This window comes from Notolepis coatsorum (genome assembly GCF_963971535.1).
Source record: "Notolepis coatsorum genome assembly, chromosome: 9".
Taxonomy (NCBI): Eukaryota; Metazoa; Chordata; class Actinopteri; order Aulopiformes; family Paralepididae; genus Notolepis; species Notolepis coatsorum.
The window spans coordinates 98,597,511-98,613,038 of record NC_140173.1 but is presented as its reverse complement, the minus strand read 5'-3'; the positions used below and the strand labels follow the sequence as shown (position 1 = coordinate 98,613,038).

The following is a 15,528-nucleotide window of genomic DNA, read 5'->3' as shown; positions in this document are numbered from 1 at the left end:
GATGAAGCGAACCGAGACCTACGTTTTCAGGCGGACCAGAGTTCGCCTGCTTGGTCCGCGGACCGAGTTCGACGCGCATTCACACAAACCCGAAAAACCGGACTATCGAATTCTGGTCCGATAATCCGGACCAAACAGCCCCTGTGTGAAAGCGACCTTAAAAACATCTCTAGGGTCTGAGCAGATCTAATGTGCAGGGCAGGCTATTTCAGAGCCTAGGGGCAGCCACTCCAAAGGCTTGGTCACCTCCTGGAAAGTGCAGGAGTTCAGACAGATGCTGAGGCCCATGTATAGCTATTGTATTGGGTTGTGGTGCAGCTATTAAGCTGCCATTCTTGTATGAAAGGTGATATACAAATAAAGTTTATTATTATTATTATTATTATTATTATTATTATTATTATTATTATTATTATTATTATTATTATTATTATTATTATTATTATTATTATTATTATTATTATTATTATTATTATTATTATTATTATATCATTAGATAGATTAGAAACATTGCTACAGTACTGAGGGGTGTGGACTCCAAGGCTTCTCTTGGTCTCAAAACAGTATAGAAATTCTTTTGTAAAAAATGTTAGATTGTAATATGATGTTATTATGTATATGTATTATAATGATTGTGGTACCTTCTCCGCGCAGCAGCTAAGTAAAGTGTATTATAATGATTGTGGTACCTTCACCGTGCAGCAGCGAGGGGTCCAGCAGCTCCATCATGTACAGGATCTCGTTGTCCAGCTGGGGCAGGTCGCACTGGGCCAGCACGTAGGTCAGCATGGGCAGGAAGTCATCGGCACCGTACAGGCGGCCTGCGGGAGAGACACGTGTCAGGTGTCAGTATCATTACACTGCAGATGGTGAGGTCACCACTAGAGTCAGGGTGTCACTACACTGCAGGTGGTGAGGTCACCACTAGAGTCAGGGTGTCACTACACTGTGTGTGTACCTGAGTTGTCCTCCATGATGGTGTATATGAGCTTGCAGACTCGCAGAAGCATGGTGACCTTCTTCTCGGGGGAGTAAAGGCGACACATGGTGAGGAACTTGTGTTTGATCTTCTCCACTGCCACAGGGTCTGGGGGCAGTGTGTCGGCCACGCCCATCTCCTGGGGCTGCTTGGACTTGGCCAATGAGAGGTTCTCCTTTAGCTCCTGCCACGCCCCGCTGCGCACCTGGAACTCCTGCAGGGCGGCGCTCACCACAGCCTTCAGGGGCTTCAGGACACACTTGTGCATTGCCTTCTCCAGGACCTGGTCTGGGGAGACAGAGGAGCGCTTTAAAACATGGCCTTCTCCAGGAACTGGTCTGGGGAGACAGAGGAGCGCTTTAAAACATGGCCTTCTCCAAGACTGGTCTGGGGAGACAGAGGAGCGCTTTAAAACATGGCCTTCTCCAGGACCTGGGCCCTCATTTATCAATGGTGCGTACGCACATATATCTACGCACAGCTCAGACCGTGCGTACCTGGCGCCCAGTGGTAGAATATGAAGACTGCACACGGAAATAAGCTTTTGTGCATTAGTTTCATTGGCGTGTTCGGTATGACCCGTAATTCATTATAGTTCAATAGCGACATTAGTGTAATTATTGTCAAACCCTATAAATAGCATTTGGAATAGGTCTTTCCAAATGAATGCATCTTATTTATTTATCGTTGCATTTGGCTGATAAGTCATTGCCGGTGGCCGGGGGGAACGCATTAAATTGTAATGTTATTATTGGGGTATCTGTAATTAAAATATCACTTAAATATCAATTCATTAAATAAAACTGATACTTTTTGCAAGGGTTTACTGACTGTCATACAAATAATCAACCATCTACATACTGTAACTTTTCAGTGCACGTTTTTATTTACATTGTGACAACACAGTCTATTTGTACGCTCCCGCACAGACGTGATGGAATTCAAGTTCGAGTTTTTATTGATCACATACGCAGGCTACACATGGCGTAGTCTACATGGCAGTGAGATTCATTGTTCTTGTATGCTCTCGTATTATTGTTATAGTATAGGCTATTGTCAAGAAAGGAAGTACATTATTTTCAATTGTGGCTTTAATTCGTAGCCGAGAAGCAGTTTCCTAGCAGCTTCTAATCCCGATCCGTCTCAGCCACATGCATAACTGTCTGAGACCGGCTATGGAAACAAATCATAGACTACTGTAAATAAAATAACATAACATTATAAAGGATATAGGCTATAGCAGGGGTTCCCAACCTTTCTTCCCCAGAGCCCCACGATTCCTTGGAGACATAGGAATATGATATGATATAGGTATACTGGTCCGTCAGCGAGGAGATAGCCCACAGCGGATAGCCATTTGAGAATAGGCTATTATTATGGCCAAATGAGGGCCTATAGCCTATACATATTATTTAATGTTTTCATAAGCGTAAAGATACAAGGACAACAGTTAGATTAACGATCGATCAAGTTAGTTTACTGTATGCAGGCTTCGCAAGGCTCTGTGTCTGTGCCATAATGTCTGTTGCATAATGTAGGCTATGCTATTATATATAATTTATATAGGCTACCTAATACCGACATCAAAATAGATTGTATGGCTCTTGTAACTGAGGGGTACAATTCCCTGACTGTATTGATAAGTATGGTATCATTAAACCACTACCGTCTTATGCACTTTAATTACTGGCCATACAGTACATGATATATATAATGATGAACACTTCCCACAATGAAATCGGTTCCACACAAAGTTGTAATTAAGTATTTATTGCAGCAAAAGGTACATAATATACTTCTCTATTTCACTTTGAATGCGCTTATAAGGCAAAGGAATGTGCGTAGGCAAATCAATAACGAATGTCCATTCTCTGGTTACGCAGGAGGTAATTATACAACCTGAATCTTAGGGAATTATATCTATGGTACACTAGTAATATAGCGGGAGATACTGGAAGGGTCCCCCCGGTTGTAAGCCAGTAAGGGTAGAGGATCTGTCGGTAATAGAGTCTGGGTCAACGATGATAAGGAGACTCCGAGTACGGGAGACGGTGCAATAAGATCTTGATCCACAGACGAATACAGCTGTTCTCCGTAGCCTGTAGCTCCACAGGGAAGAAAGCTAGCCTGCCTCAGGCTTCTGAGGGGCAGACTCGACGTGGCTCCTCACAGGGTAAATCCCACACACTTGTGGGCGTCGGCGATTCTCCGCTCCATTAATCACAGGACCAAAAGCAAATATAATCCAGCCGTAAAGGGCTATGCAGTCGTCGGGTAGATAATCCAGTGTACATGTCCACACGGTCCTCGTCTAGGGCTCCTCGGGTGAAAGCGCCATGAAAGCAGCCCAGCCTGGATAAGCACTCTAGCTGATACGAGGAAAACGTTGGTGATGCTGGTCACTGTAGAACTTTAGCCGCACGATACACTATACACAATTAGACTATTACTGACTTAATAGAATATGTCGCACTCGACGGTATAGCGCCAAACTCTGACACTTCAGTTATTAATTCGCACGCGGTCTCAATGCTCTATTTGGGGCCAAACAGGCCATACTTCACCGCACGTAGTATCGTGGGTGAGGCTTCAACTTATTGGGTAACATACTTCTGTATTCACCTGCGCCGTATTTATACGCTTAGATGAATAAACTAGTACCAGCTTTATTCCTGTCTCATATCCTTGCGCAATACCATTCATGTCCAGGCATGTCCCCGGCGGTGACTTTGAACCTGACTTTGGAGGCATGGCCTTGGCGCCTGTGGACCGCTGTCCAATAGGAGAATGAAATATTATGGTCTGTACTAGGCTAAAGGGATATTCCGTGTATAAGTACAAGGAATATACAAGGGATATCAAACGATATACAAATATTATGCAATATATATCAATCAATAAATATATATATTCGGTTTAATCTGATCCTTTGTAACAGCTCTACAAATCATATTATACCAGGTAGCCAATCGAACTTTAAAAGAACGAAACGAAAAAAGGCATTCATATTCCAGCATTGTTATTAAGACACCAACGCCAAACAGGTTAACGGTCTTTATTAGTATTTTGCGCTGCCCCGGCAGCAATGGTCTTTAGGGAGTCCACCGTTTACAAGTCCGTCGCGTATTTCTCCCGTAACACGCGTTGTGTCTTCTTGGTTCGACAGTGCGTTAAAGTGGAAATGAAGCAGTGAGCATAAATACATATTCATAGCATCACATTAGTATTTAGATAAGCCACAGAAGAAGTCACGTTATAAAAATAAGCAGTTTCTAAGAAAAAACGATTTGTTGTGTACATTTCTGAAGCATTTAGCATTATGGGCGCGGCCATTTTGTTGCTGACGTCATACCGTGGCTTGGGTGTATACACTCTGGTTAGCTGCCTATATTGAATGGGTCGGTCAGCAAATAAAATGTTGCCTACAAAACAACGGGACCGCGGTGGTTCTGTTTGTATTGCTCCTGGCTGTTCAAACTAATTTTACCATGTGAGAGAGAGGAAAGTTGGTTAATTTCCACAAACTACCAGTGAAAAAAACAGTGTTGTTGACATGTTGGCTCGGGCTGCCTGCACCCAGACGGCGCGACCAGCCTGTTGGACAGGGAAGGAGGATCTGCAGCGAACACTTCATTGCCTCGGATTATGTTGTTGGGGTGGGAGGTTTGTCCAGAAGACCACTAATCAGCTGAAGCCCGATGCGGTTCCCTCTGTCTTTGACAGACAGACGCAGGCAGTTCAGCGTCGGGATCATTTAGCCTGCTGGCTACCTAGCTCCACTTCAACCAGCGTTGGGAGCTCCAACGTTAGCTTGCCGATGCTACCAGCACATCGACAAGCTAGCGTTGGGAGCTCCAACGTTAGCTTGCCGATGCTACCAGCACATCGACAAGCTGCTGGAGCCAGCTAACGTTAGCTTGCTGATGCTACCAGCACATCGACAAGCTGCTGGAGCTCCCAACGCTGGTTGAAGTGGAGCTAGGTAGCCAGCAGGCTAAATGCTCCCGACGACATCGACAAGCTGCTGGAGCCAGCTAACGTTAGCTTGACTGGTTGCTGGCTAACTAACGTGGCTACTCGTCCCGGGAGATAACGGCGCTGCCTGGCTGGTTGTTGGCTAACTAACGTGGCTACTCGTCCCGGGAGATAACGGCGCTGCCTGGCTGGTTGCTGGCTAACTAACGCTAACCAGCCAGGCAGCGCCGTTATCTCCCGGGATGAGTAGCCACGTTGTCGTCGGGGAGCATTTAGCCTGCTGGCTACCTAGCTCCACTTCAACCAGCATCGGGAGATCCAGCAGCTTGTCGATGTGCTAATAGCCTCAGCAACCTAACGTTAGCTGGCTCCAGCAGATCGACAAGCTGCTGGAGCCAGCTACCGTTAGCTGCTGGCTACCTAGCTCCACTTCAACCAGCATCGGGAGCTCCAGCAGCTTGTCGATGTGCTAATAGCCTCAGCAAGCTAACGTTAGCTGGCTCCAGCAGCTTGTCGATCTGCTGGAGCCAGCTAACGTTAGGTTGCTGAGGCTATTAGCACATCGACAAGCTGCTGGAGCTCCCGATGCTGGTTGAAGTGGAGCTAGGTAGCCAGCAGGCTAAATGCTCCGCGACGCTGAACTGCCTGCGCCGGTCTGTCTGTCGAAGACCGAGGGAACCGCGTCCGGCTTCAGCTGATTAGTGGTCTTCTGGACAAACATCCCACCCCAACAACATAATCCGAGGCAATGAAGTGTTCGCTGCAGATCCTCCTTCCCTGTCCAACAGGCTGGTCGCGCCGTCTGGGTGCAGGCAGCCCGAGCCAACATGTCAACAACACTGTTTTTTTCACTGGTAGTTTGTGGAAATTAACCAACTTTCCTCTCTCTCACATGGTAAAATTAGTTTGAACAGCCAGGAGCAATACAAACAGAACCACCGCGGTCCCGTTGTTTTGTAGGCAACATTTTATTTGCTGACCGACCCATTCAATATAGGCAGCTAACCAGAGTGTATACACCCAAGCCACGGTATGACGTCAGCCATGACGTCAGCAACAAAATGGCGGCGCCCATGTTGAAAACAGGGATATTATATTATATTTTTCAGACAAATAAGATGGATTTCACATTTGATTATAGAACCCTGTCTTACACAAGGTACACAACAAACAAACTAGGATCACATTGCTCACTGCTTCATCTCCACTTTAAATTAGTTGGTTTTAGACCTCCGTGAACAATCTCGCTCGTGAAGTTTCTCAGAGTTCGCTCGGCTTAGTCCATTTTTCCACATTTCATGGGGGTGTTTCATTACCATATATGGATAATCATGCACGAGCATAGACGGTAAGAACAAATGGTATTTATCAACACGGAGTGTGCGTACGACCTGCGTACGCACGGTCGATAAATCCCGATTTTTCTGTGCGTAGAGACATTCTAAATTCCGTGCTTAGGAACAAAAATAGAACACTTTCTACGCATTATTGATAAATGAGGGCTCTGGTCTGGGGAGACAAAGGAGCATCCGCCAATCGTTTTGTAGTGAACACCAGCAGGCTATTTTGAGTCAAATTTCAAAAAGCTAAATGGATATAGTCCATATCCGGACTGCCCCTGGGCATAACACCGGATCACAACCTATTGTTGAGATGTTGCTTCATCTTGGCAAACAAGGGCTTGCTCTACGAGGGCATGATGAGTCAGAGTTAATCAAATTGTCTAAACTTTTTAGCAGAAGATATCATTGATGCCTACGATGTCAAGACGAAACGTCGCATATTGCAGCATTACGGTAAGACAATGGTTAATCCTATTGGATGCTTTAATTTGAACACTTAATTTGCACTATATATTATATGAGTGGGGCTCGCTGTTGTAGCCTAGTGGGTGTGTGTATTGTATGAATTCAGAATCATGTACAGCACTGTTTGCAGGTGCGCACAAGCAAAAAAGGAAAACATTTATAAAATGCTAGGGAGATTGACAGACAGTTGTAGTCTTGGAAATTGTCACCCCCCCCCACCAAATAAATGTGTCAAATTATGCTAAATAACTCATTCTTACGCCATTGTGTGAAAAAAATGCCGAATGTTCGGCTCACCCACCGCCTATGCCCTATCTGCTTCCATTCATTTGTGCTATGCTAGGCTAGCTTGCAACCGGATGAAGTTAAAATATCAACAGGACTCGTCCAGCCAGACAAGCATCCTCTCTGACAGAAGACAGAAGACAACAGGAGGTCTATAATAACCCACTTCTTATCACTTCTTACACTGCAGGTACGATGACCTACTTTGTGAAGCTCAACTTAAGAATGGCTGGCTGGCATCTCCAGCATCGTGACACAGAGCTCTTACCAGCTCGTCTGACTAATATAAACCATGATATCATAATACAGACAGGATGGATGTAGGGAGAGAGGCCAAAACCACACATCTGCTGAATAAGGGCCATGGTGCATGTGTGTGTGTGTGTGTGTGTGTGTGTGTGTGTTGCTGACTGTGCTCCAGAATGGGGCTAAGTCAGCAGCTTCTTGGCTGAGCGGGTCTGCAGACACACAGGACACTTCCCCCAGTCGTTCCCTCAGTCGTTCCCTCAGTCGTTCACCCGCTCTCTTCAGCGTCACTACAACTCTGTTAAAACCAAACTACTTCCTTATAGACGGTATCAACTTGAGAACATAAACATACAGTGTTGTGTTAATCTCAATAATCGACAGGAAATAAACATGGGTGGGGGGGAAACCCCCATAGATAACCAGTCTTCACTTCCTCATTCCACAGTCCATGACCAGATCGACCTGGATGAAAAAGACGGTGTCTGGAAATATTATATATAAAAAAAAAGAAAAACGAACTAACTTACTGTCATGCACTTGTAATATACTAACCTACATTGTAGCACTCAGCACGTTGATGAACATTGTTACTCAGCTGATAGAGTTGTACCCTTCCTGCTGACTTGTCATACAAAACTTCAGCTAAATGGACAAATGTAATGTAAATGTAGATGGGTTTCCAGTAAGATGCAAGGATATAGTTGAACAGGCACTCACTGACAGGATTGAGAGAACAGGGATTTTTTTTTTTTTTTTATTATCTTTTTCCCCCTCCTCTTTTTCCGATTTTTCTCCCATCGTTAGTCGTTATGCCAATTCCCAACTCCCTTCCTGGTTGTTGCGCACCCCCCCCTACTGTTGGTCCGAGAGGCCGGAGACTATCACATGCTATCCTCCGACACATGCGCAGCCAGCCGGCAGCCAGCCTGGCAGCTCAGATTCTCACTGGGAGAGTGTAACGTGTGGAAGGTCACACTACCTCCCTCCAGATCCTTCCTTCGCTGAGCAGGCGCCCCGACCGAACTGTAGTATTTTTTCTGTTTACAACGCCCAGGACCCACCCATCAGCTTTCCCACCCTCTAATACTGCCAATTGTATTAGTACGGACGACCAGCCAAACTGAAAACAATGTGGAGAGCTGGATTCGAACACGCGAACCCAGCGTCTCCAGCATTGGTGGTGAGTGCCTTGCCCACTGCACCACCTAGCCGCCCTGAGAGAACAGGGAGTTGACATATCAATGCTGACATGATTGAGAGAACAAGGAGTTGACATATCAATGCTGACAGGATTGAGAGAACAAGGAGTTGACATATCCATGCTGACAGGCTTGAGAGAACAGGGAGTTGACATCCATGCTGACAGGCCAACGCACACTAGCATGACTTAGCGTTACTCCGAATAGCTCCAGGGTTGAAACGAGGGCGACGCAGACGTCATTATGTCCTGCTCTGCAGCGATGCAGATAGATGTTGCAGAACAGGGCCTGATGAACGACACTTCTCTATGCGTCACCTCTTCTTTCTCACTTTTATTTATAGCCCCAAACCTCTAAGTTACTCCAGATCTTCCTACAGACCACTCTATTCCTCCATATATAACCAGCTTCCCTGCAGTTCTGCTCAAGTCATTAAAACCCTAGAATGCAGCCCCAACATTCCACAACCCCCGAACGTTGCAAATGCAGGCTTTTTAATTAAGGATGTAACAAAATACGTATGTGAAAATATTTACGCTCAATGCAGTGTATTGATATTCAAAACCTTATCGATTCTCCTCTGTCTCTGTCTCCCAGGCGTCTGAGTTTAATCAGTGGGATGGTATGGAAACTGGTATTAAAGAAAAGCTCAAATCTAATTGAACAGTGACCTCAAAATCAAAATTTGTATTGGATCAGAACATGTGTGTATCGCTACACCCCTCTTTGTAATGGGGTAAAGAGTCCAAGTGCAGCACGCACGCGCACACACACACACACACACACACACACACACACACACACACACACACACACACACACACACACACACACACACACACACACACACACACACACACACACACACACACACACACACACACACACACACACACACACACACACACACACACACACACACACACACACACACACACACACACACACACACACACACACACACACACACACACACAGTATGGAGGACGCCAGCAGAATGTGTTTAACGAACGCGGCACAGAGGAATGTCACAAAGTGGAGCCATGGAGACACCCTGTCTCTGAGCTGCTGTGTCTCTGAGCTGCTGTGTCTCTGAGCTGCTGTGTTTATTTGTTTATTTAGACTATCCGAGTCTATCTGCTGTGTCTCAGTCTATCTGCTGTGTCTCTGAGTCTATCTGTTGTGTCTCTCAGTCTATCTGCTGTGTGTCTCAGTCTATCTGCTGTGTCTCTCAGTCTATCTGCTGTGTCTCTGAGTCTATCTGCTGTGTCTCTCAGTCTATCTGCTGTGTCTCTGAGTCTATCTGCTGTGTCTCAGTCTATCTGCTGTGTCTCTGAGTCTATCTGCTGTGTCTCAGTCTATCTGCTGTGTCTCTCAGTCTATCTGCTGTGTCTCAGTCTATCTGCTGTGTCTCTGAGTCTATCTGCTGTGTCTCTGAGTCCATCTGTTGTGTCTCTCAGTCTATCTGCTGTGTCTCTGAGTCTATCTGTTGTGTCTCTCAGTCTATCTGCTGTGTCTCTGAGTCTATCTGCTCTGTCTCTCAGTCTATCTGCTGTGTCTCTGAGTCTATCTGCTGTGTCTCTGAGTCTATCTGCTGTGTCTCTCAGTCTATCTGCTGTGTCTCTCAGTCTATCTGCTGTGTCTCTCAGTCTATCTGCTGTGTCTCTGAGTCTATCTGCTGTGTCTCTGAGTCTATCTGCTGTGTATCTGAGTCTATCTGCTGTCTCTGAGTCTATCTGATGTGTGTCTGAGTCTATTTGCTGTGTCTCTGAGTCTATCTGCTGTGTCTCTGAGTCTATTTGCTGTGTCTCTGAGTCTATCTGCTGTGTCTCTGAGTCTATCTGCTGTGTCTCTCAGTCTATCTGCTGTGTCTCTCAGTCTATCTGCTGTGTCTCTCAGTCTATCTGCTGTGTCTCTGAGCTGCTGGACTGATAGCAGGAGAGGAAATACTAAATGGAATTACTAAGCATATCTCTGTACCCAAGTACTGTGTGTGTGTGTGTGTGTGTGTGTGTGTGTGTGTGTGTGTGTGTGTATGTATGTGTGTAGAAACATTGTGGAAGATGTGAGGGAAGCACAGAGGAGCCAGTCCACTCAAGTAGGACGTTATCAGCCAAGGACACACACACACACACACACACACACACGCCTTAGCGCCTCATATAAACATCCCCTCCAACAAAACATCCTCTTAGTCTCTTGTCCTCGATCACAACATCCTCCATGGAGAGAGAGAGCTCCACACGGAGCCCAGGCTGCATCTGAATCACCTTTATGACACAGAACTCCTTACATATCAACACAACAAACCAACAAAGTCATACGACCATTAGTAGGAGTTCCGTTAGCCAAGGACAGCATGGAATGAGGTGATAGTAAACAGAGCTTCACAACTTCCTGTTGACCCACATGGAATGAGGTTCTCTCAGAAGAGAGAGAGAACGAGAAACAGAGAAAGAAAGAGAGAAAGAGAGATGCGAAGGAGCTTGTCTCAAAGCCCGTCGCTGTGACTGGGGAGTGGGAGTGAAAGCGAGAGATGAACAGAGAGAAAGAGAGAAAGAGGTGATGGTATAGAGCCATTTGGCAGCAGCCACTGAAATGCCTCTGGGCAGACAGTCCATCGAGCTGCATTGAAAACAGAGAGACTCAGCCACAGCAATAACACATTGGGCAACAATTCCAAGAGCCGACAGAAGTGTGGAAAACTACAGAGATCCTCCAGTAACTACAGAGATCCTCCAGTAACTACAGAGATCCTCCAGTAACTACAGAGATCCCTCCAGTAACTACAGAGATCCTCCAGTAACTACAGAGATCCTCCAGTAACTACAGAGATCCCTCCAGTAACTAAAGAGATCCCTCCAGTAACTACAGAGATCCTCCAGTAACTACAGAGATCCTCCAGTAACTACAGTAACTACAGAGATCCTCCAGTAACTACAGAGATCATCCAGTAACTACAGAGATCCCTCCAGTAACTACAGAGATCCCTCCAGTAACTACAGAGATCCTCCAGTAACTACAGAGATCCTCCAGTACAGAGATCCCTCCAGTAACTACAGAGATCCTCCAGTAACACGACCAGAACATCAAGTAGGGGCCGGGATGCCTTCGCTTCGGTCACTTGATCAAATAAAAATAAATCGAATGTTTCCAAACAAACATTTGATTCATGGTTCAGCCCTGTGTGTGTCTCTGTACTGAGCTGTCCCTCCAGCCCTGTGTGTGTCTCTGTACTGAGCTGTCCCTCCAGCCCTGTGTGTGTCTCTGTACTGAGCTGTCCCTCCAGCCCTGTGTGTGTCTCTGTACTGAGCTGTCCCTCCAGCCCTGTGTGTGTCTCTGTACTGAGCTGTCCCTCCAGCCCTATGTGTGTCTCTGTACTGAGCTGTCCCTCCAGCCCTGTGTGTGTCTCTGTACTGAGCTGTCCCTCCAGCCCTGTGTGTGTCTCTGTACTGAGCTGTCCCTCCAGCCCTGTGTGTGTCTCTGTACTGAGCTGTCCCTCCAGCGTTTTCCTTAATGCCAAGCATGCAGTGCAAAAATGCTTCCGCATTCGTCACCGCACGCCAGTGCGGTAAAGCGCCCTTCTTTTCAGACAAATGCTACCGTGCGTGCACCGGCGGCGGCGTGCTCGCTCAGGTGCGTGCGTGCGCCGGCGTGCTCGCGCGAGGTGCCCGCGCATGCGCATGAGATCCCGCCTTGGTTCGACACGAGCGGAGCTCAATATATATAAGTCACCGCCCCTTATTCAGTATCTAGCAATAGCTCAATTGGCAAGGCCACATGGCTGTGGATCCTATGGCTCGTTTGCTGGCGAGTTCGAATCCCATCGAAAATATTTTTTAACGTGATTTTTTTTTAACGTGTATTCTTTCGCCGGTTAAGGTTAGGCATGGTTAAGGTTAAGGTTAGGCATTGTTTCGGAGTTGGTTAAGGTTAGAACGGTTAAGTTTAGGCGCTGTTAAGGAGCTGGTTAAGGTTAGAGTTTGTCAAAGAGAATGGCAATATAATTTCTATGGTTAAGGTTAGGCATGGTTAAGGTTAAGGTTAAGGTTAGGCATTGTTTCGGAGTTGGTTAAGGTTAGAACGGTTAAGTTTAGGCGTTGTTAAGGAGCTGGTTAAGGTTAGAGTTTGTCAAAGAGAATGGCAATAGACTATTTCCGCGCGACCTGGGCGCTGGGCGGCGGAAAATGAAAGGCGCATTACTGCACGCCACTACGGTAAATTTTTGCACTGCTTGCTTGGCATAAAGCTACACGCGTCCCTCCAGCCCTGTGTGTGTCTCTGTACTGAGCTGTCCCTCCAGCCCTGTGTGTGTCTCTGTACTGAGCTGTCCCTCCAGCCCTGTGTGTGTCTCTGTACTGAGCTGTCCCTCCAGCAGGCCCCGTTTTTGTCTCTGTACTGTACTGTATGTCTTTCTGATCTCACTGTCTTGGAAATATAGAAGGAAAGGCCAACAAAACACGGAGCAGAAAGAGGAAATATAGAAGGAAAGGCCAACAAAACACAGAGCAGAAAGAGGAAATATAGAAGGAAAGGCCAATAAAACACAGAGCAGAAAGAGGACATGGTTCTGCAAACTGCAGCACAAAAGACAAGTGTTGTTAAGTGAGAATGTTGTAATTAATGTTGCAACATTAAGGCTTTGATCCCAGGAGGCTGACTGGCTTGTCTGGTTTTGCTACCAACTCACCTGCACTGTGTTGTGTACACAAGCTGGTACTGAACAGTACACACCCATGCACGCACGCACACGTACACACACACACACACACACACACGTACACACACACACACGTACGTACACACATTAAGTTAATTATATTGTTTTCACTGCCTATTTTTACTTTTCTACTGTACTATAATTCTTATTGCCTGTATTTCATGTCTTTTACTATTACCCTGCCCACACCTGTACCTCCCCTCCCCCAGCTATGATGCCTGAATTTCCCCAAGGGGATAAATAAAGGAATATCTTATCTTATCTTCCACACACACACACTCACCCCTCGCTCTACTCACCAATCTGGTCCTCTGGGATGAGGCTCTCGATGGGCGGCTCCAGCTCGGAGCTCTGTCTCAGGTAGCTCTTCATCTGCGTCAGGAACTGGCGCAGGGTCTGCAGCAGCTCCAGGCCCGAGGCGTGTCCCTGCCAGGCCTGCACGCCGCCCCCCTCGCCCAGGTAGCTCAGGTAGTCCTGCACCAGGCAGCCGAAGTAGGAGCCCTTGTTCCTGGACAGCTCCAGCACGCGGCGCACCGCCCTCTTCTCCGGCGTCAGCAGCGAGTGGAACACGCCGCTCATCTTCAGCAGGTGGCCTCTCAGCGCCCGCTGGAGGAGCAGGGCGCCGGCGCTGGCACGCCGCTTGGTGCCGTGGCCCGGAGGGACCATGGTGAGGTCCTGGTCCTGGTCCTGGTCACTCTCCAGGCCCACACCGTAGTCTGGCTCCTCTTCCTCGTCCTCGTCATCGTCCTCGTCCTCCATGCTGCTGTAGGGCTGCTGGGATGGGGGGAGGGAGAGGGGGGTGGCGGTGGGGGGGCTGGGGTCGTGGAGCACAGGGAGGAAGAAGGCGGAGGACTGGGAGAAATCCAGGGAGAGGGGGGCGGCGGTGGGGGGGCTGGGGTCGTGGAGCGCAGGGAGGAAGAAGGCGGAGGACTGGGAGAAATCCAGGGAGTCCGAGGAGTCGGTGGACAGGCTCATGTCGCTCAGCCGTTGGCCTCTGACACACTCTTCGCCCCTCTCTCCTCCTCTTCCTCCTCTCACCTCCTGCCTCTGGCACACGGAGGTCAGCAGGGAGGGGTCCCGGGGGCTGTCGGAGTCCTCCGGGTCAGCGACGGTGTTCTGCCGGGACAGTCTGGCTTTGCTGAGGGCCTTCTCGATGGTCTGGTCCTCCAGCGCCAGGTGGCACTGGGCGTCGTCCGACGGTGGTGGTTTGGGCCTCCGTGGCGAATAGGAGAGGGAGGAGAGGGGGCGGGGGAGTGAGGGCCGGGGGATGCAGATCGGCGAGCTGATGCTGAGCCTCTTGGGGGGGGAGGAGGAGGAGGAGCTGAGGCTCAGGGAGGAGCCCAGGCGGGAGAGTAGGCTGCCGCACTTCTCCCTCTCTCCCGCCTTCTCCCTCTCCTCCCCCTTGTCCTTGGGCAGGATGATCCAGGATATCATCTCAGGCATGCTGCGCTGGCGGCGGGGAGGGGCCGGGCGCCGTGGAGTGAGGCGGGGGGGCGGCGGGCGGGGGGGAGGTGACCGTGACAAACTTTGAGTGTGACTCAGGTTCTCCTGTGACTCGGGTTCTCCTGTGAGAGTGTTGTCCTGTGGCTCTGTGCCGTCTCCCAGGTTCTGGGTGTTGTCTCCCAGGTTCTGGGTGTTGTCTCCCAGGTTCTGAGTGTTGTCTCCCAGGTTCTGGGTGTTGTCTCCCAGGTTCTGGGTGTTGTCTCCCAGGTTCTGGGTGTTGTCTCCCAGGTTCTGAGTGTTGTCTCCCAGGTTCTGAGTGTTGTCTCCCAGGTTCTGGGTGTCCTCCTGTGGCTCTGTGCCACCTCCCAGGTTCTGAAGGGAGGCAGTAGAACTGACATTCAGAACTGAAGACGTGTCTCCACTTTGACCCGAACTCGCACCATCAGCACAGGCACTGTTTGTTTCTGGATTGTTGTTGTTGTTGCTGTCGCTAATAGGTTGATCCTGCGGGGGGTCGGGGGGGGGCTCTCGATGGTGCACCTTGATGAAGAGGGGGTTGATGAAGCAGAGGGCTCCGTTGGACTGGCAGCACTCCAGCTCGGACGGGGTGCGTGTCTGGAGCCTGGGGTGACCCGAGGCCGTTTCCGTGGAGATGAGTCTCTGGGCACGGAGCGGCAGTCTGGAGGCAGCTGGGGTCTCTGATGACCAGGACACAGAACTCTTACTCCTGCAGCGGCTCAGCTCAGAGTCCCAGAAACCTACGGAGAGAGAGAGAGAGAGAGAGAGACTCATACTACAATACAACCACAGACTCATACATTTCCTCACAAACAACAATGCCCTGAGCAAATCAGATTGGCTTCCTACCAA

At 48.4% G+C, this 15,528-nt stretch overlaps 1 protein-coding gene across 3 annotated transcripts in view; it reads right to left on the bottom strand.

Moving 5' to 3' along the window:
* LOC311234941 (ras and Rab interactor 2-like) overlaps positions 1–15,528 on the bottom strand; it is a 155,640-nt gene that overhangs the window by 9,750 nt on the left and 130,362 nt on the right. For all 3 annotated transcript variants that reach the window (XM_084322221.1, XM_084322220.1, XM_084322222.1), the window contains 3 exons: positions 13,515–15,416; positions 959–1,267; positions 690–821 (listed from right to left, as the gene is read on the bottom strand). In XM_084322221.1, coding sequence (XP_084178347.1) covers positions 690–821; positions 959–1,267; positions 13,515–15,416 — 2,343 coding nt within the window. The remainder of the gene's footprint in view (positions 1–689; positions 822–958; positions 1,268–13,514; positions 15,417–15,528) is intronic.